Raw genomic sequence first — 25228 nt, forward strand, 5'->3', positions numbered from 1 at the left:
GCTGAGAGGCCACCGGCAGGCGCCTGCCCTTCCCCCTCCAGACGGCCCTGCTGCGTGTCCATCAGGAAGAGGAGTTCTGCCCTGTCCACAGCTCCACCACCAGCGTCCTGTGAGACCTCAGACAGTTCCCTACCTTCTCAGCGCCTCACCTTCCACCTCTGAATGATAAGGGTTTGAACTTGATGCCCTCACAGGGTCCTGGCAGCCCTGGCTTTCTGGAATTCTCTGTTTGCTAAGCTGGGATGCTTGAGTACCTGATTCTGGTAAAGCCACGATTCCCTCCGTAGGAAAGTCCTGGGCAACAAGGGGACCCAGTAAGATTTCAGGGGCTTGGTGGCAGCAGCAGAAACTGACCCAGACAGACCAAAGGCTCCAGCGTGGGGCTGACCTGCTGAGGGAACCCTGCCTTCCATGGACATGGCAGGAGTGTACTGGAAGGAGAAAGGAGCCTTGGACTGCATGATGTGGGGTGATTCACTTAACCGCTCTGGGTCTCGATTTCCTCATCAGGGAAGATGGAGTTAACAGTCCTTGCGAGTAAGTACATGAAAAGAAGTTCAACATCATTAGTCATTAGGGAGATGCAAAACAAAACCACAAAGAGGGGCTTCCCTGGTGGTCCAGTGGTTAAGACTCCGTGCTTCCAAAGGCAGGGGGCACAGGTTCCATCCCTGGTGGGGGAAATAAGATCCCACATGCGGAGTGGCGTGGCCAAAAAAAAAAAACTGTTTATGAAACCACAAAGTGATGCCACCTCCCACCTACTAGGATGAATTGCAACTCTCATACACTGCTGACGGGAACGTAAAACGGTGCAGCCTCTGCGCAAAACACTTTGGTGGTTTCTCCGCAAGTGAAACATAGAATCACCATATGACTCAGCAATTCACTCCTAGATATATACCCAAGAAAATTGAAAACATATGTCTGCACAAAAACTTGTATACAAATATTCATAGTAGCGTTATCGATTATAGCCAAAAAGTGGAAACAAGCCCAAATGTCCACCAACTGATGAGCGGGTAAACATGATGTGGTCTATCTATACCGTCATAAAAAGGAATGGAGTGCTGATATGCATTACAACGTGGATGAACCCTGAAAAGTAAGTGAAAGAAGCCAGACTGAAAGAGCACACACTACATGATTTCAGTTGTGTGAAATGTCCACAATAGGCCTGTAGACACAGAAAGTTGACTAGTGCTTGCCAGGGGCTGGTATGGATGGGGAATGAGAGCTCAAAGGTCCAGGGTTTATTCTTGAGATGATGTAACTATTCTAACATTGACTACGGTGATGGCTGCTAACACTGCACGTATACTAAAAACCACTGAGTTATTAAATTTAAATAAATGAATCGTGTAGTACGTGAATTACATCTCAGTAAAGCTTTTTACTAAATAGAGTCTTTTCCAAGTCTTTCTGATAGGATTGGCGTGAAGATCCAATGAGAAGAAAATCTTTTTCCCTGTCCAGGCCAAGCCATTCTTGTTTGGTTTACTCTTTTATTGCAAAATATAATACATGTACAGAAAAGCAAATAAAGCTTAAATATACAACCTAACAATCTACGGTAAAGCAAATGCCTGTGCAATTGGAAGTATCCAGAAGTCCTCCCAGACGCCCCTTGTATTAGTCTACTCAGGCTGCCATAACAAAGTACTACAGACTGAGCGGCTTTAAACAACAGAAATTTATCCCTCCCAGTTCTGGAGGCCGGAAGTCAAAGATCAAGGTGTCAGCGGGGTTCATTTCTTCTGAGAACTCTCTCCTTGGCTTGGAGATGGCCATCTTCTCCCTGTGTCCTCATATGGTCTTACCTCTGGACATGTCTGTGTCCTAATCTCCTCTTCTCATAAGGATACCAGTCACATTGGGTTAGAGCTCATCCTAAGGACCTCCCCTTAACGTAATCACCTCCTAAAGACCCCAGCTCCAACTGTGGTCACATACCGAGGTCCTGGGGCTAAGGACTTCAACATGTGAACTTGGGGGCCACAACTCAGCCCCTAACACCCCTCTTTGTAACTATCGTCTTCATCCCCACCAGGGGTAAACACCATGATGACTTTCAGATTATCCACTACTTGCTTTTCTTTATAATTGAGCCATCTCTGTGTACATCTCTAAACAACAGGGTTTAGTTTTGCCTGCTTATGAATTTTGTATAAATGGAATCATCTGGCTTCTTTCCCTCAGGCACAACGCCTGTGGGATTCCTCCATGTTGCTGGAATATACCACGGATTATTGAGCCACTTCGTGCACATTACAAACTGTGCTGCTGTGAATGCATCTCCCAGCCCTCACAGGCCTGCCCTTCTGTCAAGCGCACACCTAATTTGCTAAGTGAAGCTAAACCATGCTTCAGAGTGGTGGTACCAACATAAAGTCCCATGAGCAGTGCAAGAGTTCCCCTTGTTCCACGTCTTCCTCAATACTTCGAATTATAAGACTTGTCCATTTTAGCCAATCTGATGAGTATCTGGAGGCACCTCACTGTGACCTAAACATTTCATTTTCGTTATTACTAACAAGATAGAGCACCTTTTCATATGCTTTTGGGCCGATAAATAGCTCCTTTTGTGAAGTAACTGTTCAAATCTTTTGCCCATTTTTCTCCAGGGCTGTCTGACTTTTTCGTATTGACTTGTAAGTATTCTTCGTATATTCTGGAGGCAAGCCTTTTGCAGCTCTATGTACTGCAAGTATCCTCTCCCCCTCTGTGGCTTTTGCCTATTCGTGCCTTTTGATGCTGGTGTCTTTTGATGAACAGAAGTTCCGGATTTTGTTGTAGTGCAACTGATCAGTCTTCTATGGTTAATGTTTGTTTTGTGAGTGTTGATTACAATGTCTTTCCCTACCTTATTTTATGAAGACATTCTCCCAATGTTACCTTCTCAAATTTTTATGGTTTCACCTTTTTTAGCTGTAGGTGTGTGTGGGGCCAGGCAGGGCTTTAATTTCATCTTTTCGTATGGATCTCTCGTTGTCTTAGTACCGTTACCCATTTGCCCTAGCACAGTAACACATTTGTCACAGATCAAGTGTCCATACACGCTCTTGGTGGAGTCTGGACTGTGACTCTTTGTCCTAAGCCCCCAGCTGCTTCCTCTTGGTCAGCAAACTCCAAACATCTCAGGGTAAAAACAGTTCTAAGTGCCAGGCTCACCTCTCTCCAGTCCCTGGTCTCCTGGATCTTGGCTCAGTCACTTTTTAGACTCTCTCGTTAGCTCACTGATGCTTTTAAAGTGATGTTTTCAGAGACTTTGTCCAGTTTTTTCAACAGGAGGGTTGGTTCACACTACCTAGTCTTCCATGATCAGAAATGAAAATCCAGAATATATACATCGTTTTTCCTTTTAAAAAATGTGTAACTTTTTTATTAAGGGATAATGAATATACAGTAAAGTGTACAAAGTCTACTAATCTTAACTGTACATCCAGACGCATACACACACACACACACACACACACACACACACACACATATATCTATCATTCAGATCAAGACACAGAGTGCTTCTAGCACCCCAAAAGGTTTCTTCTTTCCCTTTCCCAGTGAGTGCCCTGCTCCGAGGAATATCCACTATCACTATCCATTACTTTTGCTTGTTTTGAGCTTCATATAACTGGAATCACTCAATAAGTACTCTTTTTTTTCATTCATCATTATGTCTGCAAGGTTCACTCATGTCGTTGTATGTACATATATTTCATTACCTTGCATTATTGCACAGTACTCCACTGCATGGGTGTTCCACAATTGATCTTTCCTTTCTACTATTGCTGAGCATTTGTGTTGTTTCTGGTTTCGCCTACTACACACAGTGCCCTAACGAACACCTTGCTCATGGCTTATGAGTATGGAGCCATTTCTATTGGTATACACACCTAGAAATGGAATTTCTGCTTTGTAGGATATGCAAATGTGTTTAAGAGTTTTGTATAAGAAGGTCAGTTGCTCTACATCCTCACCGACACCTGGTCGTATCTTTTTCTTTTTTAGCAATTCTGGTGGGTGTGCAGTAATACCTCATTGTCGGTTTTTGTTCTTTTCCATTTTGGTTTACCGCAGGATATTGAATAGAGCTCCCTGAGCTACACAGTGGGACCTTGTTGCTTATCCATCTTATATAGACTAGTTTGCACCCAATCCAGCCCTCCCCCAACTCCCCTCCCCCTTGGCGACCACAAGGCTGTTCTCTGTGTATGTGAGTCTGTTTCTGTTTTGTAGACAAGTTCATTAGTGTTGTATTTTGGGGTTTTCTCATTGTAGTTCTAACTTGCATTTCCTTATTAGGTGATGAGCATCTCTTCATGTGCTGGTTGGCCACTGATTTTTTTAAGGTAGACCTTTAATTTCCTTTATAATTTGTGAATGATTTTTTATATCTTTAATTTTTCCAGTTTTTCTTAGGTCAGTGTTGGTATTTTATATTCTGCTAGGAAATCATCAGTTTTTTTCAAATTCATTGCCATAGAGTTTTAACAACAGCTTTATTGAGATATCATGCACATGCCACGCACAACTCACCCATTTAAAGTGCACAGTTTGATGGGTTTTAGCATGCAAAGTTGTGTAACCATTACTGCCATGTAATTGTAGAACATTTTAATTACCCTTCCCCCAAAAAAACCCTTAGCACTAACTCCCCATGTTTCCCCAACTCCCCTTCCTCAGCCCCAGGCAACTCAAATACCCATCATGGGAGAAAATGAATAATCTATTTTATATATATATATATATATATATATACACATATATACATATACACACACACAATGTAATACATATATATAGATATACAATGGAATACATGTATATATGTATATATATACACACACAATGGAACACAGCAGTCGAAATGAATGAACTAAAGCAACAAAAGAATATGCAAGAATCCTTGTCATAATTTTATGTGAAAAACAAGCCTTAAAAGAGTGCACATAGAATGGTACCTTTTTGTAAAGTTAAATACAACTGAAATTTTCTGACTTGGTTTCCAGTGATCCCCACCCCTTGGTATCCATGCCCTCATGTAATTTGCTCCCCTTGAGTGGGGACTGGGTCTAGTCACTTGTTTCTAATAGACAGACTATGGCAAAGGTGATGGGATTTCACTTCTGAGATTAGGTTCCAAAGAAACGGACTTCCGTCTTGCTCCTGCACTGTCTGACTCTTCTCACTTGCTCTCCCTGAATGAATCAAGCTGCCATGTTGAGGTCAGCTTCTAACCACCAGGCAATGAGAAACTAAACACTCCCTAGAACCATGTGAGTGAGCTTGGAAGCAATCCTCCTCCAGACAAGACTGGAGATGTCTGTAACCCTGGCCAAGACCTTGAACCACAGGATCCAGCTAAGCGGTCTGGATTTCTAACCCGAAGAGCTGTGCGCTAATAAAATGTGTTATATTTTAAGCCACTAGAGTTTGGGGTGATTTGTTCTGCAGCCGTAAATAACTAAGACAGTTCTCACTAAAGGAAACTGCCTGCAAATCCCCAGGACTCACCAGGCTGCTTCTCGCCCCTATGCTTTTGTCTGTGCCATCCCCTCGGCCCATCCCTCTCCATTTAGCTAACTCCTCTGCCTTTAACAAATAGCCTAAGCATCTCTCCCTCCAGGAAGACTTCTGTAACTGAGCACTGTATAAATGGCTCCTCCTCCTTATTCCCTAGGAAGCCCCTGCTGACTTCTATTAGCACAGTTACTGTATTTTAATGACCAGTTTACTTAACTCTGCAACCGCCTATGAGCAACTTGAGGACCAGGATCATGCTCTAGTGCCATGATGTCCGTATCCCCAGCTTTTAGTGGGGTACTTGGCACAGAGTATGTGTTCTCTATAGGCAGGGTGGGGAATAGCACAGACTGTGAAGTCCACGGACATCACTTTGAATCCTGGCTCCACCACCAACTATCTGTGTAACCTAAGATGAGTCACTTAGACTCTCTAGAACCCAGACCTCCTCCTTCCTGGAGTGGGGATGGGAGTGCGCAGCAGCAGGGAGCGAAATTCACATCCGTGCTCTTCCTGCCTTCCAGACACGCGCTAGGTATGTGACATTCCCTCTACAATCTCGTGGGGCCTCTTAGGATGATCTTCCCTGTCTAAATCAAGGTAGAAACTTTGGGGATTATGCCCCTCAATCAGCTGCTTTCATTTGATCAATTAAATATATGCAGAAGAATGTTTCTTTCTTTCTTTCTTTTTTTTTGCAGTACACGGGCCTCTCACTGTTGCGGCCTCTCCCATTGCGGAGCACAGGCTCCGGACGCGCAGGCGCAGCGGCCACGGCTCACGGGCCCAGCCGCTCCGTGGCACGTGGGATCTTCCCGGACCGGGGCACGAACCCGCGTCCCCTGTATCGGCAGGCGGACTCTCAACCACTGTGCCACCAGGGAAGCCCCAAAAGAGTGTTTCTTGATAGAGGAGTTAAAAGCAGCTCCAGCACAAGAGGATTAAAAAAAAAAAATCACGGCTAACCCAATATTTTTAAGTGACATATTTCAGCCTTCTGTGAATGTTTCATCACAGAAATAGGAGCCCTTTTTCATGTAAATGACTGAGGGTTTGGACAGAGGACAGAAGCATCATATGTTCTACACATCTTGCAATGGGAACTGTCAAATGTCGCAAACAACATTGCCACAGTATCAGAACTGACATGCATGCAAAAAGCCACCACAAACCTGGAACAAAATACACAGCCTAGAAAAGTGTGTATCTCATATTTCCTATGCGGATTGAAAAAAACCAACTGTGGCCTGAGGCTAACAGCAGGAAGATTCTGTGAGCTTTTCCTCAAATACTCCCGGTTTAGAAACAATTGAGAAGTGTGAGTATGGAAAGGGGGAAGCCCTCTTCTAGCCCAAGGGATGTTGTTTCCCTCCAGGGACATTTCCAGCTCTGACACTCTGGTAAGATCCTACCAGAGCAGACAGATCCTACCAGGGGTTGGAGCTCGACATCTCCCTAGAGGGAAACTGATGAAAAAAAGCCTGAAAAATGCAACTTCCAGACTAGTCCTAAGAGGGAAAGAGTGAGGCTGACAGCATGAGTGGTCTGTGATTCCAAGTTGCAAGTTCCCCCTAGTCGGGAAACGTGAGCTTGGACCTGTTACCCTGTTCGAACACTGCTAATCCTGGAGATGATTCACTCTCAAACCTGCTTCTCCTCAGGGACTCTATCTTGCGGAAAGACTCTGCCACCCCTCTAGTGCCCCAAGTGAGAAAAATAAGCTCGTTCTCAATACCTCCTTCTTCCTCAACCCCCACATCGAACCCCCGACCAAGTCCTAGGGATCCTAAGTATCTCTTGAATCCAACTACTCTTTTCTACCCGCATCAGCACCACTCTGTACAAGCCCCCAGCATCCCTCACCTAGAGAGACTCCCACAACCACCCCTACTCCATCTCCCTGAAGAGAATGGAAAATGCTATGTGTTCACGAATCCATTTCATATTCTCCGTGGGCACACAGAGTGACCGCATCTCCCAGCTGCCCTTGCAGTTCATTCGGAAGCCCTGGAATGTGGGTGAAAGATAAGTAATGTCACTTCCGGGACTCATTCTAAAGCCTATTCTGTCCACCTCCTAGAGTAATGAAAATAAAAACAAAAATAAACAAACGGGACCTAATGAAACTTAAAAGCTTTTGCACAGCAAAGGAAACCATGAACAAAGCGAAAAGACAACCTAGAGAATGGGAGAAAATATTTGCAAAAGAAGCAACCGACAAGGGATTAATCTCCAAAACATACAAACAGCTCACGCAAATCAATATCAAAAAAAAAAAAAACCCAATCAGAAAATGGGCAGAAGACCTGAATAGACATTTCTCCAAAGAAGACATACAGATGGCCAACAGGCACCTGAAAGAATGCTCAACATCACTAATTATTGGAGAAATGCAAATCAAAACTACAATGAGGTATCATCTCACACCAGTCAGAATGGCCATCATCAAAAAGTCTACAAACAATAAATGCTGGAGAGGGTGTGGAGAAAAGGGAACCCTCCTGCACTGTTGGTGGGAATGTAAATTGCTGCAGCCACTATGGAGAACAGTATGGAGGTTCCTTAAAAAACTAAAAATAGAGTTGCCATATGAGCCAGCAATCCCACTCCTGGGCGTATATTCAGAAAAAACTCGAATTCGAAAAGATACACACACCCCAATGTTCATTGCAGCACTATTTACAATAGCCAAGACATGGAAGCAACCTAAATGTCCATCAACAGATGAAGGGATAAATAAGATGCGGTACATATATACAATGGAATATTACTCAGCTATAAAAAAGAACAAACTAATGCCATTTGCAGCAACATGGATGGACCTAGAGATGATCATACGAAGTGAAGTAAGTCAGACAGAGAAAGACAAATATCATACGATACCACTTATATGTGGAATCTAAAAAGATGACACAAATGATCTACAAAACAGAAACAGACTCACAGACATAGAAAACAAACCTATGGTTACCAAAGGGGAAAGGTGGGGAGGGATAAATTGGGAGTTTGGGATTAGCAGATACACACGACTATATATAAAATAGATAACCAACAAGGACCTGCTGTACAGCATAGGGAACTCACACTCTGTAATAATCTACACGGGAAAAGAATCTGAAAAAGAATGGCTATATGTATATGTATAACTGATTCACTTTGCTGTGCACCTGAAACTAACACAACTATACTCCAATATAAATAAAAAGTAAATTAAAAAAAAATAAAGCCTATTCTGCAGTGACACAGAGGCCGTGGATTGAAGACGGTCCCACCACCAAATGGAAGGAGCTGTGATCCCTGAGTCACAGTATGGAGGGCTATCTGCCAAATGTTTGACTGGACTGTAATGTCAGTGAGCTGTAACCCTTCTGTTGTGTTAAGTCACTAAGAGTTGAGGGCCGCTTTCACTCGTGCCCCTCCCCGTGTCTTCTAATCCATCCTCCTCACAGATGCCGTCGTAATTTAACTACAATACCTATCTGATCGTGTCATCATCCACCACACCCCAAACACCAACAGATGAAAATTCTTCAATGCTCACCCTTGACCTTAGGAAAGCTCAAATTTTTAAGATGGCCTAGGAGGTCCGGCTCTGCTGAATTTTCCCCTTCTCTGTCCCTCTTCATTCATTTATCTAGGCAATGAATACATATTTAGCACCAAGTATGCGGCAGTGGCTCGACTAGGGGATGTAGGAGGGGTAAGGGGGAGTGCACGGAAATCATTTGGGAAGCTGTTACATTCATCCAGACAAAAGATAGTAAGGGTCCGAGCTACAGCTTGTCTCCAGCTCTGACGGTACCATACCAGACAGATACAACCAGGGCATCAGAGTGGGAGATTTCCCTGGTGGGAAACTGCTGAGCAAAGCCTGAAAAATTTAAGTTCTAGGCTAGCTCTACGAGGGTATGAGAGAATTTGGAGACAAAAGATTTACCTGCACTGACAGCATGAATGAGAGGAGGGGTGAGAAAAGGAGCCCAGGATAACTGCTTAGATTTTATTGGTGACATTAGATTCGTGGTTGCACTAAATAACTAAGTTCCCATTGTGATTATTAATTGAAATTTGTCTTTAAGTGAATAGTTATTTGTAAATATAAGCTGGGATGGAGTTCCAGATTGCAGGCTGGGATGAGGAACCGATTTGGGAGAAGATGAGGAGCTTAAGTTTGAGCATGTGGAGGTCAAGGTGCCTGTGGGTCATCCAAGTGGCTTGTCAAAGAGGTGATTTGATCTAGAGGTCTGGAGCTTGGGGGAGAGGCTTTGCCTGGCGATATACAGGTGGTGTCATCATGGATCACAACCCCTCATGTCTCTCCTATCTCAGAACTAAGACCAGCTCCTCACCCCACGCCCCCCGCTGTCCCCACTCTGGGCTCAGATCTCCATCGGCATCATTCCCCCGAACCAGCTGTCCATAAGGACCACCCAGTTGCCCACGCCGTCAAGTGCAAAAACCACTTTTTACTGTGTTCACAGTCGTACAACTATCACTGCTATCTAATTTTAGAACATTTTCACTTTCCCAAAAAGAATGCGCCTACCTATTAGCAGTCAGTCCTCATTTCCCACCAGCAACCCCTAGCCCCTGGCAAGCGCTAATCTACTTTCTAACTCTATGCATTTGCCTTATTCTGGGCATTTCATATAAATGGAATCATACAACATGTGGCCTTTTGTGACTGGTTTCTTTCCCTTCGCACAATGTTTCCAAGGTCCATCTATGTGGCCTCTGTGTCAGTACTTCCTTCCTTTTTATGGCTCAATAATATTGCATTGTAAGGATAGACCACATTTTGTTTATCCATTCATTACTTGATGGACATTTGGATTGCTTCCATTTTTTAACTATTATGGATAATGCTGCTACAAATATTCATGTACAAGTATTTGTTTGAAGATCTGGTTTCAATTCATTGGGTGTATACCTAGGAATGGAATTGCTGGGTCAAAGTCTATGTTCATATTCTATGTATAGGCCTGATTCAGCGACCAAACTATTTTCCACAGTGACTGCACCATTTTACATTCCCACCAGCAATGTACAAGGGTTCCAATTTCTCCACATCCTCACCAATTCTAGTAATTTTCTTTTTTCTATTATTATTAAATGCATGCTAGTAAGAGTGAAGTGCTATCTCATTATGGTTCTGATTTGCATTTTCCTGAGCATATTGTCATTTGTACATCTGATTTGGAGAAATGTCTATTCAGATCTTTTGGCCACATTTTAATTTGGTTGTCCTTTTATTATTGAGTTACAATGGTCCTTTATATGTTTTGGATACTAGATTCTTATCAGATATATGATTTGTAAATATTTTCTCCTATTCTGTAGATTTTCTTTTCACTTTCCTGATGATATTGTTTGAAGCATGAAAATTTTTTTTTTTGATGTTCAATTTATCTGTTTTCTTTGGTTGCTTTGTGCTTTCAGTGTCCTAGGAAACCATTGCCAAAGATTTACACCTATGTCTCCTAGGAGGAGTTTTATAGTTTAGCTCTTACATTTAGATCTTTGATCCATTTTTAATTTTTTGTATGTGGCGTTGAGTTATGGGTCGAAATTTCTTTCTTTGCACGTGAATATACCCGGTTGGCCCAACACCATTTGCTTAAAAGGCTATCCTCTTCCCCGTAAAATTGTATTGGTACGCTCGTTGAAACTCGATTGGCTATATATTTCTGGACTCTCAATTTTAATCTATTGGTATATATGTCTGTCCTTATGCCATTACCACACTGTCTTGATTACTGCAGCTTTGTAGTAAGTCTTGAAATTGGGAAGTCCGAGTCCTCCAACTTTCTTCTTTTTCAAGATTCTTCTGGCTATCCTGGGTCCCTTGAATTTCCATATGAAATTCAGGATCACCTCGTCAATTTCTACAAAGGAGCCAGCTGGGATTCTGATAGGGATTTCCTTGAATCTATAGGTCAATTTCAGGAGTACTGCCATCTTCACAATCTTTTCTGCCTACCCATGAACATGGCATGTCTTTCCATTTCTTTAGGTACTTAAGGACTTTCACGTTTTGTAGTTCTCCGCATATACATTTTACACTTATTTTGTTCAGTTTGTTACTAAGTATTTTTATTTAACATTTTATGTTGGAGAATAGTTGATTAACAATGTTGTGTTACTTTCAGGCGTACAGCAAAGTGATTCAGTTATACACATACATATATCTATTCTTTGGCAAATTCTTTTCCCACTTAGGTTGTTAAATAATATGGAGCAGCGTTCCCTGTGCTATACACTAGGTCCCTGTTGGTTATATCCGTTTTAAATATAGCCGTGTGTACATGTCAATCCCAAACTCCCTAACTATCCCTCCCCCACACCCAGCCCTAAGGACTTCTTTTTGATGCTATTGTAAATGGATTCATTTCCTTAGTTTCATTTTCAAATTGTTCATTGCTAATATATAGAAATATAACAATTTTTATACATTGATCTTGTGTCCTGCAATTTTGCTGAACTCATTTGTTCTGACAGTTTCATTTGGGAATTCCTTAGGATTATCTATATACAAGATTATCTCACCTGCAAATAGACATAGCTTTATTCCTTCATTTCCAGTCTGGACGCTTGTGCCTTGTCTTGCGCAATTGCCCTGGCTAGAACTTCCAGTACAATGATGAGAGAAGTAAGCGGGCATCCCTGTCTTGTTCCGAAACCGACAGGGGGAAAGCTTTCAGTCTTTCACTGAGTAGGATATTAGCTGTGGTTTTCCTAAGTGTTCAATCTGAGGAAGTTCCGTTCTAGTCCCAGCTTTCAGAGTGTTTGTTTGTTTTTATCACAGAAGGGTGTTGGATTTTATCAAACACTTTTTTTTTTTTTTTTTTTTTTTTTTTGTGGTACGCGGGCCTCTCACTGTTGTGGCGTCTCCCGTTGCGGAGCACAGGCTCCGGACGCGCAGGCTCAGCGGCCACGGCTCACGGGCCCAGCCGCTCCGCGGCACGTGGGATCTTCCCGGACCGGGGCACGAACCCGCGTCCCCTGCATCGGCAGGCGGACTCTCAACCACTGCGCCACCAGGGAAGCCCCAAACACTTTTAATGTATCTACTGAGATGATGTTTCCCTTATTTTATCGATATGGTGTCCCAGCTTCTTTTTTAAAAAATAAATTTATTTAATTTTTGGCCGCGTTGGATCTTCGTTGCTGTGCGCACGGGCTTACTCTAGTTGAGGCGAACGGAGGCTATTCTTCGTTGCGGGTTGCGGGGCACGGGCTTCTCACTGCGGTGGCTTCTCTTTGTTGCGGAGCACGGGCTCTAGGCACGCGGGCTTCACTAGTTGTGGCTCACGGGCTCTAGAGCGCAGGCTCGGTCGTTGTGGTGCACGGGCTTAGTTGCTCCGCGGTATGTGGGATCTTCCCGGACCAGGTCTCGAACCCGCGTCTCCTGCATTGGCAGGCGGATTCTTAACCACTGCGGCACCAGGGAAGCCCCCCCGTTTCTTTTTTAATCTAACATCTTAGGAGGATGCTCAAGATAAGGCGGGGGTTGCTCTGTTTGAAGCAGGAAGGGAAGGCTGGGGCTGCAGTTAGCCCACAGATCACCTCCTCCCAAATAGCTTTGGGCTCCACATGAAACTAAGCCAGGGGCCAAGTACAGCAAGTGGCCCTGTGGCTCTCATCCAAAACTCCTTGTTGGGCCTGGCTCTGCCAGCCAACTGAGCCCGGATCCTCGGCCTCAGGGAGTCCCGGTTGGCAGGGCTGGCCAATTACGAGTACCCAGCCACTTTATCAACAGCAGCTCCTGCAAATTGCATATTCGCCCTGGCATGGGGCTCCAGAGTCAACACTCCCCCTACCCCTCTGGCTGAAGGGTTGATCTAGTTAGCGGCTTTGGTGGAGTCCTTAACACTTGCTCTTTTTGATGGCATCTTTCCATTAAACGTTAGTTTAGATCTATAATTACAGCAAAGCTTGTACTTTTAAAACCTTGATTATAATCAACCCAAAATACAGAGGCTCAGTACCTCAAACAGATTGCAGACAGCCCACTGATTACTTTTGGTGAAGACTGATTAAGAAACTTTATTACAGAAAGGGAATGCATTCAACGTCCCCAAATACACTTGTGACAAGAACAGACACACACAGGAGACACAGACAATAGTTGCTACATCACAGCCTTGTTCTTTCAAGGATAAAACATCATTTGAGAATGGGGTGAGGGTGTTAGAAGAGATAGAGGAAGCAGATACTGTCCTTTTGATTAAAAAATAATAACAGGTCGGCATTGTAGGAACGCATACCTGGGCCCAGAAATCAGGTTAAGCGGAAGCCTTAGGCGGTGACACCATGCCACTTGTAGCATCACAGAGAAGCTGCGAGGCATCGTTACATCAAGAGGAGCAATGGTAATGGGTGACAATCTTACAGTAGTCCTCTGGCTGCAAGCAGCTAATAGGCCAAGCTGCCCTGAGTCTCTTTAGAAGTAAATGTCTACTTAATCAAAGACCACTTAACAGGTCCCCCACTTAGGTTTAACTACTGTAGGAGCACAAAAGAAAGTCATCCCTTTCTAGGCTTTGCCTTCCATAGTTGACTTGCCTAGTTTCCACCAGATAGAGGGGCACCTCTTAGCTCTTTTCGTGACTACCTGTTGAGCTTCTCTCCCGTATTGGACAAGGTTGGTCACAGCTCCCACGTCTTAGGCTGGCCAGTTGTGTGTCAGGTGGCAGAGGCTTTACCCAACAATGCCAAACAATGGCTGGAGGGAAGTGACCGGGCAGAGCTGAGGCACGGAGAGGCGATCTTGGACAAGTACCTCTGGGCAAACCTCAGGACAAACCTCAGGACCAAGGGTTTTTTAATTAGTGGTCATTTTCTAGAACTAGAAAAACACATTTAGGACAAACAGTTGTGATGTGAGAAGGAAAGGCTATGAATTCAGATTAGAGATCGGGCCGGTGACCATGACCGTGTCCCTGACAGCATGTGGAAGAGGCTGCCTGCAGACATGCAAGCTTCTAAATAGTGAATTTTAAATAAACTGCTTTCCCCTCAGCGTCATTCAAACACCCGAGAGCTTCAGTCTCCAACACACACATCCGCAGACTAACTGGGGGGGGGGGGGGCAATGCCAACACTCGCCTGACAGTCAGTATAGTCCCCTGCATTACAGCCAAGTAACAACACACGTACACAGCAGGGCTCAAAATGATATTTAAGATCACCATCTGCCACTACGGCCATCACCCCTCAGCCCAACTTGGGACAAAATGCTACATCTTCCAACAGGAAATAACCACTGAAACTTACACCAGGCTTCTTCCTGCTTAACAACAATTTAACACTTTAACAATCTCCGTTCCAGAGGTCAAAACACTGGTAGACGGGTCTTCTGATGTATTCAGCGTTTGGAAGTAATTGATTCCATCAGCCTGCCCTGCAGGTACCCCACGATGGAAACTGCAACAGGGGCCCAGCCATCTTCCTTGGAGTGTTGGTTTCTTGAAATCAGGGGAAAAGGACACTGCTCCCCTCCTCTACACCCCCCTCAGTGGGGCCCAGGAGAGGTTGCTACAGCTCAAGCCCACCTTAATTGTTGAGCAGAACAAGTAATGTTCCAGTATGAGTCCTGGGGGGTAGGGGCAGGGGGTGAATGGAAAAATAAAAGCCCCAAAGATTTTGTTTCTGCTGTTTGACAATGTATTTCACACCCACAACGTGGGAGACCAAAATCAAAAACAAAAACACCCCACATAAGTCAGCCTTAATCCTACCCACCCACCTTCCGGAACTTCTGAAAGGCGCTAGACCTTGCCTGGGCCGCGACCCTCGCTCTTATATCCAACAGCTCAGACTTCATCTTAATGCCTCTCAAACACAAAATCATGCAGCAGCTTCAAGTAGCCCCCTTCCACCTTCATCCTCAGGAGGCTGGCCACAGTCAGTCATTTACCAGATTCACCAGGAGGCTATAGTCACCAGATTCCATGGAGTAGGCTGTCCGGCTGCTGTGAGTCAGACATTTAGACTATCAGAGCACGATTTGAAAAATGTAATACTGTTTATTTAACTTCAAAAACATTTCAACATTCTAAACATACAAAAAAAATAACAGAACATTGCAGACCGTGTTTAGTACAGAAGGTTCTTGAACTTTCATCAATGCAGTGGCTCTTGGCTTTGCTGACAATGAAGAGTTCTATGGTTTGTTTAAAAAAACAAACGGTTGAAAACTACCACACTTCAACTAAAAAGGATCCAAAACACTTCTCATGCCAGCTGACCCCCCCTTTTCCACACCTAAGAATGGCAGCGGGGTGCTATGTCTCTATGTACAGAAACAAGACAGCCTGAAGCTAAATGCATGCCCACTGCAGTGTCCACAGGTCCAGCCCCACGGTGCACGCCCTGAGCTACGGCCCCTCCGGAAGGCATCGCTCCTACAGCCTCCACACCAGCAAGGAGCATCAAGAGTGTGTCTCGGTTGCTTTGCTTTTTACAAACTATAGATATGTACAGTTGAGAACTCGGGATTCCTAGCCAATAACCACAGAGTTAACACACCACCTCACAAATTAAAAAAAAAAAAGAAAATGCCAGAAACATCTTTAAATGCCTTGTCACACCAACAGCAAAGTGCACAGAGTGAGGAGAACACGAGAGCCTTTTCATTTTAAAAATGTTTGGAAATATGTACAACTTTGATACAGTTTCCGGGTGCTCCAGACACCCAGGGCCACTTCATGTAAACCACTGACAATTGCTAGAGCACTTTGAGAGACTACGATATGATCATGATCCAACTGGGTAATTCAACCTAATGAGGGCAACAGACACGGCTCGGGCGAGAGGTGTGTCAATCGCGGCGCTCCCTACTCTAAGGTATTCACAAGGAGACAGATCAACAGTTTGTTTTTATTCATCCTCCTCCTCCTCCTCCTCCTCCTCTTCGTCCTCGTCCTCTTCATCTTCCTCTTCCACCTTTTTCCGGGCAACTTTAGCAGGACCCTTGGCGCCATCAAACTTCCCCTTAGACTTATAGTCTGCGACATCCTGGAAAGAACAGGGACACATTCCAAATGAGCCAAGGGTTGAAGCGAGCCGTCCCCGCCCCAGAACAAGAAAATAAAGGAGGAAGACAGGGCTGCTCTTTCAAGTATTTGTTTCCAGATTCAAGTTGGGTTCTCAGCCATTCCAGCTGCAGAGTGAATGGGTGTTCTAAGCGCTCTCAAAGTGCCGTGAATAGCACTACCAGACCCTCTGCCCGGGGCATCCCACATGATCCAAGTTCGAAGCCTGCCTGAAAAGTTGCCCCAGATACAAACATCTGTCAGAAGCCAGACCACCGGCACACCAGGTGATCTGCAGTGGAGACGGGTCCTGCAGCCTTCCCCCCCCCGCCCCAGCCCAGCCACAGCCAGGGGCAGCTAACTGCTCACCCATCCGGGCTCCAGGGGCCCCAGCCCGCACAGGGCCCACTCTGATCCCCTCACCTTCTCGTACTTCTCCTTCAGCTTTGCTGCCTTGTTGATGTATGGCTGCTTCTCGCTGTCACTTAAGTTATTCCACATCTCGCCCAGCTTCTTTGCCACGTCGCCAATAGAGATGCCAGGGTTTGTAGACTTGATCTTGGGGCGGAATTCAGAACAGAACAGGAAAAATCCAGACCTCGGAGTGGAGAATGGTACACATTAGATGAGAACCCACCAAAATGGGAGCTGAAGTCGAAATCCCGTGCTCCTAAATACACAAATTCCTACCACTATGACTCCTGCCACGTGAAGAAATGTGTGATGACACGCACAATATTACAAAGTTGTAGGTACCAGAATGCTTAAGAGGCTTCAGAAATACATGGTGCTTCCTCCGTTCCTGGGAAGAGGGGAGGGAACACGCCTATGGACCCTGACACCCAGAACTGGGCTGTCTGCCTCCTTCCCGGTGGAAAGGCCGACAGCCAACCAGGCGCACAGCTCACAAGCACAGCCGAAACTCCGGACTTCCCTGGCCCTGCAGTTTAAAGCTCAAAGTACAGAATGTTTTGCAGAGGTAGCTCAACGTGTTTTAGGTGAAGTTATCTTTTAAAAAAATCTCTCAAGCAGAAAGGAAAGCTCTTAACTGTTATCCTGAATCCTACAGTCACTTACGGTGGCCTCTTGGGGGCATTCGGGTCCTTCTTCTTCTTGCCTCCCTTAGCTGGTCCGTAATCCTTCATTTCCCGATCATAGCGCACTTTATCTGCCTTTGCCATTTCATCAAATTTAGACTTCTCTTTCCCAGACATTGTCTGCAAAGAATAGGACCTGTTAAATTCCTCAATGCAGTGAGCACATAACCTGTTCAGCTGTCCTGTAATTAAAGTGACAGCTGCTATCATCACTTGCAAAAAAGGACTTAAACCCTGGTAGAATCTTCGAAACTTAAAGCACACAAGCAAAGTTCTAAAGACAGACAAGATGAGTCTAAGAGGAAGAAAACAGCCACCTGGGGCTAACACCGAAGGTAAGTAAGCACAAAGTGTGAAACCCAACTAGGACTGGCTTAAAAGACACAAAAGGAAAATACCTTCCACCTCTCAGAGCATTTCTTGGAAAATTCTGCAAAATTGACAGGGACCTCAGGGTTTTTCTTCTTATGTTCCTCTCTGCACGTCTGCACAAAGAAGGCATAAGCAGACATCTTGCCCTTTGGTTTCTTGGGATCACCTTTAGCCATCTTGACTGATGAAAGAAAAACAAAGAAAAACAAATACAATGAATATATACAAGGCATACCAAAGGTGGCCATTTAGGAAGGACCCTCCTCCCCCCAGCTGCCACTAGCAGCTGAAGGCAGAGTGGGGAGGAAATCAGTTTCACTGTCGCGTGTCATTTAACTTTTGACCAGCATGAAGTGCTCTGATTTGCGAGTTACTTCTCTGAGAGACATCAAGTTCTCCAAATGGAACCAACCCAAGTGGGGTGGCTCAGAGAAATATTCCGACGCAGAACTACTACGTTTTGGAAACTGCTATCCCATAATGGGGAGGGCACTGGGGAGGACACATTTGTAGAGAGCGCAGGTGGATGGCAGAAGCTTGAAACCAACGACTTAAGGCTATAGCTGCTCATCTGTTTTACTACGTTAGAGGCGAAAATACTGTCACCACTGCCAAACACAAGATCCAAGCAGGAGAACTGCAAACAGGGAACATTTGAAACCTCACTATTTTTGAAGCGTTCTGGCTTATAAAAATGGCTTTTACAAGAAGGGTGAGCTGGCAAGTAAACAGATATCCCCTGTACTACTAGTTCAAATCTGTCACTTCATCGTTACCTAAAAGGGGGAGGGGAAACCAAAAGGGGTAGTCTTGCTCGTCGGTAAAGCGGAACGCATGTCCAGCCAGGAACACTTTCTCCAAAGTTTCCAAATAAAAACGCAGCTGTGGCGTGTCATCGTCCCTGTCCCACCCCCCCTGCTTCCCGCCATCTTTTCCTTTTCCCACACCCAAGGTCATCACGCAAAACTAAAGCGCTCCCCTTCGCAGGGACAGACCGAAGGGCTGAACTAGGGCCCCGCGGCGGCGGCATGGGTGCGGCGGGACGGGTCGCGGGGAAACCCCGGGCCGGCCACGGGCAGCCGGGCTCGGCCCCGCGCTAGGTCACCGGGACACACATAATTCACCTTCCATTTTGTCAAAAGCTTCCTGATGAAAGAAAGTGCCCCTGAATTCCGCCGCTGCCACCCCCGGGGGGCGCACGGGGCCGGGGGCGGCGGCGGCGGCAGCGCGCCGGGGACGCGGAGCCGGGCGAGCAACGGCGGCGGCGACGGTGGCGCCAGCCGTGCCTCCGAGCCCCGTTCGCTAAAATGGCTGATCCGCGCGCGGCCGGCGCAGGCGGCGGCGAACAAAGCGGTCCGGGCCCCGCCGCCGCCGCCGCCTGCTCGCCAGCCCCCACCCCGCCCCGCCCCGCCCGGGGCTGCGGGGGCCGCGGGCCGGAGCCCCCCCCCCCGGCGGCGCGGGGCGCACTGCTCGGGATAACAAAGGCGCCCGTGCGGCCATGACGCTCGGCCGCGCCGGGGCCCGCGGCGGCGACCCCGGCTCTCCACGCCTCCGGCCGCAGGCCGCGAGCACCGGGGCCGAGTCCGGAGCCCGCCCGGGAGCCGCCGCCGCCCACTCCGCCCGCCCGCCCGCCGGTCCTCCGCTCGCCCGAGCCCAGCGCCGCGCCAGCCATGTTCGCGGCGGCGGTGGTGCCCGGCGGGCAGGAGAGGAGCGGGGGGCGGCTGGCCCGCGCCCCCCCACCACGGGCCGCCGGGCGCTCCCGCGACGGCCATGTTAATGCAGAAACAGCAGTGCAGCCCGCGGGTCTGCGCGGCGCCCGCCGAGCCCGGGAGTGAAGTTTGCCTGCGCCGTAGCCCCCGGCGGGCAGCAGTCGCCCGCCCCCCGCGGAGTCTGGCCCGGGCCGGGAAGCACCGGCCCCCTTCCCCGGGCCGCCGCCCCGCGCCGGGACGCGCGCCGCCCGAACCCGCAGCCGCCCCTCGGCTCGCGCCGCCGCAGCTGCCCGAACATCTGGCTTCAGGGGGCCTCGGTCCCTGGGCCGCTGCCCCGGGGGCGTCGGCCGAGGGTGGCTCCGCGGAGGGAGCCCAGCCCCGACAGCGGGGAGCTCAGCTTGAAGCACTGAAAAGTTGAAACACCTGAATTGCTCCTTCCTTCCCGCACCTAGCAAGGAAGGAGGCGAAGGGGGAGGGAAGGGCGCAGAGAGGAGAGGCAGGGGGCGGCGGCGGCGGAGCGCGCTCGCGGCGGCGCGGGCCGGAAAGTTGTGCGGACGCTGCTTCTGCGGCGGCAGCGGCGCGGCGGAGGCGGCGGCAGCGGCGGCGGACGGTGCGAAACGTACCTGTATTGTTCGCTAGTCTGGGCAGCGCAGGGCACGACGCGCGGCTCAGCGCTCCACAGCCTCGCGCTAGCTGCCTCCACGAGAGCCGCCTGATTGGCCAGCGGGCTCCGCCGTTTAAAACAGCCTCCTCGCCCGGCCATTGGCTGCGGGCCTCATGAATATTAAACAGGCGCGGGCGCCCATTGGGCGCGGCCGCTGGGATCATTCATTCAAACAGAACAACCCGCCGGCGCAGGCTGCAGAGGCAAAACAGAGGAATAATAATAATCTTGCTTTCACACCCCCCGCACCCCCGTCTTCGAACAGAGCTGGGATCTCAAAGGGCTTTGGAGAGGTGGCCCCGCCATTCCCAGCGGCCTCGGCCTCTGGTGTCTGGAGGGCGAGGTCGAGCCCGGCTGCGCCGCGGCCTGTGAGCCCCCAGCCCCGACCCCTGGCGCCCAGACAGCCCCTCCCCCGCCCCGGGACACCTCCAGGGATCAGCCGCGAGGGTCGACGGTCCTCCACCTCCACCGAGTTCCTCCGTGACTCGGCCGCAGGGGCCTGGCGGCAGCTCACTCTCAAAATACCCGGCGGAAGGCGGCTGCTCGCTCCGGAGACCTCTGGGTTTCGGCACTCGCACTCCCCTGCCCCGCCTGAAAAGCACCTGATTCTCCTCCCGCGGATCGCGCTCGACTAAACTCTTTCCACTAATTGCCAGAAAGTCAATTTGTGCTGCAATTGCGGTAACGGCGAGCTAGGTGGGCTAGAGGAGGAAACCAGAGTTTGGCGAAAGGAGAGAAATCGTGGGAAGTAGTAGTTTTGCGGGCGGGGAGTCCCCTCTTCGCTGCCTCAGTTCAGGCCCGCGTTCCCTTTGCTCTTCTGACACACACCCTGTTGAAGAATAGAAGTTCTTGGAATAAATGAATGAGATTTGAGTTGGCCTTGGCTTTGTCACTGGGTAGTATGGCCTTGAGCCAGTCAATTCTTTTGGGGGGATTCAGGCAATGGCTTTCAAAATGCGTGTGTTGGGGGGGGACAGTGTCACCTCTAAGGGATGTTGGGAAATGCTCCATGACTGGGATTTGCTGCTGGAATTTAATATGAGGACGGGATGGCCAGGGATGCCAAATGTCCTGCATTGTACAGGAGAGTCACACAGAAGGAAGAAATGTCCCTTTCCAAATGCTAGTATCAACCCTGTTGACAAATATCTGAGAGCCCCCTTCCCTCTTGGAGATACCATGAGCATCCTGGAAAGAATGGAAGAAAAAAGGAAGGGGGAGAAAAAGCACATTTCAAGGATTGAAATTTAGAGAAAATAGTAGAAGGGGCATCATGAGTTTCTATCAAAGTTCCCTTTCTAAAGCACTTTGGAAGGCCAAGATAGCCAGCTATTTATAATTCCCATGGTTAGAGATGAGACCCACCAAAAGATGAGTTTTCCAAATGCTGTTTCCAGAAACTGTAGCTGAGTTTGATGTATGCAAGGGAGCTGACCTCACAAGACACCTACCTCCCCACCCCCACCCAGCTCTTGCCAACTCCTCTGAATGTCCTGGGCAAGTCTGAACCCCTGCAGCTGGCACTGCTGGGCTTCCAACATTAGGGATCCAATTGAGCCCCAAAGGCAAAGATAGTGCTCTTTTGACAAGAGCCACAGGTATCAAGTCCGTTTCCTAGGTCCCCAATTTGCAGACTCTCAGGAATGCAGACATCTTAAGGCTCCCTCGTCTAATCCCCTGCCCTGTTAGAGCTAGCTGAGTGGTTGCCTACCTTCTGCTCGCATACCTCCACTCACAGTGAGCTTACCACCTCCATTCTGGGCTGTCTTTTCCATCTGGGGCTATCTCTGAGCCCTGGGGTCACCATCCTACACACAGTCCAATCCCTTACCCTTCAGAGATTTCACAGCAGGCCAAGTCTCTTCTCCAGGCGGACAGCTCCAGCTTCTTCCACGATCGGGTTCTCAGGGTCTGATCTGCCCAAGCCACCCCCCCTCTTCGGTTTCTACCCTTCCCAGAGGGGAGCAGGGCCTCCATTTATGGTCTGACCGCTCTATACAGAATACCTTAGCCTCTCCATGTTGTCAAGCCTTTCTAGGCCAGAGATGGGAGTCAGGGTCTCAGGCAGGACAGGGGCCTCCTTCTGGTCCAGCCACAGCCTGGTGTCCTGGCCACAGTGGGAAGCTGCCCTTAGAAGTTGGCAAGCAGCAAGCCGGGGAAACCGGAGTGGTCAGCCTCAGAGCTCACGGGCACTACTTAGCAAGCCCTCGAGTGGTTGGTGAGGGTCACACAAGCACAGGGGAGTCACAAGCAGCACGTGTGTACACACTCACACCCAGGCACACCCCGGGCATCCCCAGGGGCAGGAGTTTGAAAGCCAAGCCAGAGAAGTCAGAGCCTCTCCCAGCCAGAAGAGAGCTTACAGTAAGTGGTACCCAGACATCACCCTCAAGACCCCCTCTTCCCTACCCGCCGCTTCCGATTTCTGTGTACGTACTTAGAATGACGAAGGGCTTCCTCCCATTCTTCAAAGGAAGAGTTTTCATGTCTGCTCCCAAGAAAACCCTTCCTTTTATCAAGTTGAAGCACTTGGCTCGAAGCTTCGACCTGTGGTCACCAACAACAGAACTTCACAGAAAGGGTCTGACTTCACAGACCCGTGTCAGAGCTCCGAAGGCTGTTGCCATGGCAACAGACACACATATCACCCCAAGTCTCCATGTCTCCTTCAGGCCCAGTCTCCCCAGTTCCTCCGTCTATTCCACATGAGCCTCAGTTGGGAGGCGCCTCACAGCCTAGGTTTCTCCTCAGCATGGCCTGTGTGGCAGCAGCTGGAACGCAGGTGGTGCCTGGCAGGTCCCTACCTCAGCAGAAACGCTCTCCTAATTCAATCCCATGTACACGTCTTGAATGTCTACTGATAAATAAATTACAGAAGGGAGATGGGGTGAAGCAGGGGTGGGACTGGAGGGCAGGGGCGAGGCAGTGGCTTTGGACGCTGTCACTGACTCCATGGTGGGCCTCCTGCCATGCCACCTCAGCTCTGCCAGCCTCAGTGTCATGTGTCAAAGGTGATTCGACCTGCCTTATCCACCCCAGCCACTGTCCACTCTGCTTGTGAGGGTGTATGTGAAAGTGATCTGATTGTCACCTGTAAAAAGGCCACCCAGGGCACGGCTAAGAAACGGGCTGGAAGGTGCAAAAAGTGACAGAAAGTCAGGGATGCCCGGGCATGGCCTGGACTCAGGGCTTCCAAAGCAAGTCGCCTCTTCTGTCTGCAGCCAAGTTCGGTGCCCAGCGGCTTGGGGTCGCTCCAGCTGGTCGAGGCGCTGGAAGGCGCCTTAGCCGCATCAGTCCCCTTTGAGGTCAGGCGCATCCACACAGGGGAACCTCAAACCAGAAGCCTGTAAGCCACCTCGCCGCCTGGAGACGTCAGGGAAACATTCAAAGGCAATAGGAAATATGACAAGAGTGTGGTAAAGAGGTTTTCGATGCCTGTCAGCTCAAGACCCCCTTCCCCCCAAACTAAGGTGAATATTCCTCATTCAACAAAAATGAAACCCTGGTTCCTTAGACCTCATCCTCCCCCAACCCCACCCGAGGTCTCCATCTGAGCACCTAGGGCTTAAAGGTGACGCCCCGAGGCCCAACCAGGCCAGCCTCCTTTGAAGAATCAATGGAAACGCGCCAGGGCGGATTTCGGGGGCAGAGGTGGGGTCAGATTGTTGAATCACTTCAAATATGTTAAGGGCACTTGCTGTGAAGATCCCACAATGAGCACAGCGTTTCACTAGCGATCTGGGAGCCTTTGTCAATTCCAGTCTTCACAGGTAGGGAGTCTTTGACTGCTGGCTTCTAGGCCTTCCCAGGGCTCTTGCTCACTCCCGGGGAATCTGGGGCCTCCCCTGGCGCCTCCACCTCCCCTCCCCTCTGCTCTTGGGTGGGAGTTACATTCCAATGGACTCTTTTCCCCAAAGAGAGGAAAGTGTTGCCGTAGAGAGGCTCTTCGGCGGCGCTCTTCTAATGGGATTGTAGAGCAGTCGGGGTACCTCGGAAGCCCACTAGGCCTGCCTCCTCCTACCACAGGGGGCCCCCCAGGAGTCAGTGGCTGCGCAGGGGCTGGAAGACTGGTCTCTTGACCCTTAGCGTCAGGCTGGTGTTACTCTTTTTGGGGGGCCGCGCCGTGGGGCTTGTGGGATCACAGTTCCCCCATCAGGGAGCAGGGATTGAACCTGGGCCCTTGGCAGTGAGAGCGTGGAATCCTAACTCCTGGACCACCAGGGAAGTCCCAAGCTTGTCTTACTCTTAATAGCTCAGCTCCACTGTGGGTGCAGTAGCCATTGGTGAGGTGGCAGGGGCAGCCAGCGCCCTGGAGAAGGAGGGGTTCCAGGTGGGGAACAGATGGGAGGGCGGGGCCAGCCTGCGCCACCTCGCCTCTGCCCCCAAGGCCATGGGTCAGGCCGCCGGGAAGGGAGTGCGGGAGCCAGTGCTCTTTAACAGGACAGCGGCCACACCAGCGCCTGCAGGCCTGCCGGCCCCCCTTTCACATCGACTGAAAGTGAGAAGTGGGGCAACGACCAAAGGCCAGGGTTCCTGGGGAAGATGAAGATGAAATGAAGGGTCCCTACTCTCCCAGGCGCCCAGTCCTGGGAGAGCTGTGATGGGGGAAGGGCGGGGAGGGGAGGAGACACTCAGTGTCAGGCCTTGAAGCCTTTACCCACTGCTGGGTGACTGGCTCTAGACCGCCTCACCCCAGACCCCCTGGCACCTAGAGCGCAGCGCCAGATTCTCAGAGCCACCCCGGGTTTCTGACCACCTGATACAGCAGGCCCTTCTCTGACCGCCCAAGTGATGCAAAGGCCTGGCTGTGACTCACTGAGCAGCCAA

The 25228-nt window shown here is 48.8% G+C and overlaps 2 protein-coding genes across 4 annotated transcripts in view; both read right to left on the minus strand.

Moving 5' to 3' along the window:
• The window catches only part of MTMR1 (myotubularin related protein 1), a 520398-nt gene that overhangs the window by 257801 nt on the left and 237369 nt on the right, over positions 1–25228 (minus strand). The gene's annotated exons all lie outside the window — the stretch shown is intronic.
• On the minus strand, positions 15532–20445 carry HMGB3 (high mobility group box 3). Of its 3 annotated transcripts, none has more exons than XM_059051122.2 (5): positions 20361–20445; positions 18055–18209; positions 17637–17776; positions 16983–17157; positions 15532–16542 (listed from the first exon to the last, which is right to left on the minus strand). In XM_059051122.2, exons 2-5 carry the CDS (start codon positions 18202–18204, stop codon positions 16405–16407), a joined length of 603 nt encoding a protein of 200 aa, XP_058907105.1. In that variant the 5' UTR covers positions 18205–18209; positions 20361–20445; the 3' UTR covers positions 15532–16404. The 3 variants fall into 3 exon arrangements, with proteins under 3 accessions (XP_058907105.1, XP_058907107.1, XP_058907104.1); XM_059051124.2 differs by lacking the exon at positions 20361–20445 and adding an exon at positions 20161–20336; XM_059051121.2 differs by lacking the exon at positions 20361–20445 and adding an exon at positions 19153–19175.

The sequence above is a fragment of the Kogia breviceps genome, chromosome X (assembly GCF_026419965.1).
Source record: "Kogia breviceps isolate mKogBre1 chromosome X, mKogBre1 haplotype 1, whole genome shotgun sequence".
NCBI lineage: Eukaryota > Metazoa > Chordata > Mammalia > Artiodactyla > Physeteridae > Kogia > Kogia breviceps.

Bases quoted from the DNA above. Each gene is read 5' to 3' on its own strand.
- HMGB3 (XM_059051121.2), bottom strand. The intron at 17,777-18,054 runs GTATTTTCCTTT...TATTCTTTGCAG, and splicing joins AATGCTCTGAGAGGTGGAAG to ACAATGTCTGGGAAAGAGAA. The intron at 16,543-16,982 runs GTGAGGGGATCA...TGTTCTTTCCAG, and splicing joins TGAAGGAGAAGTACGAGAAG to GATGTCGCAGACTATAAGTC.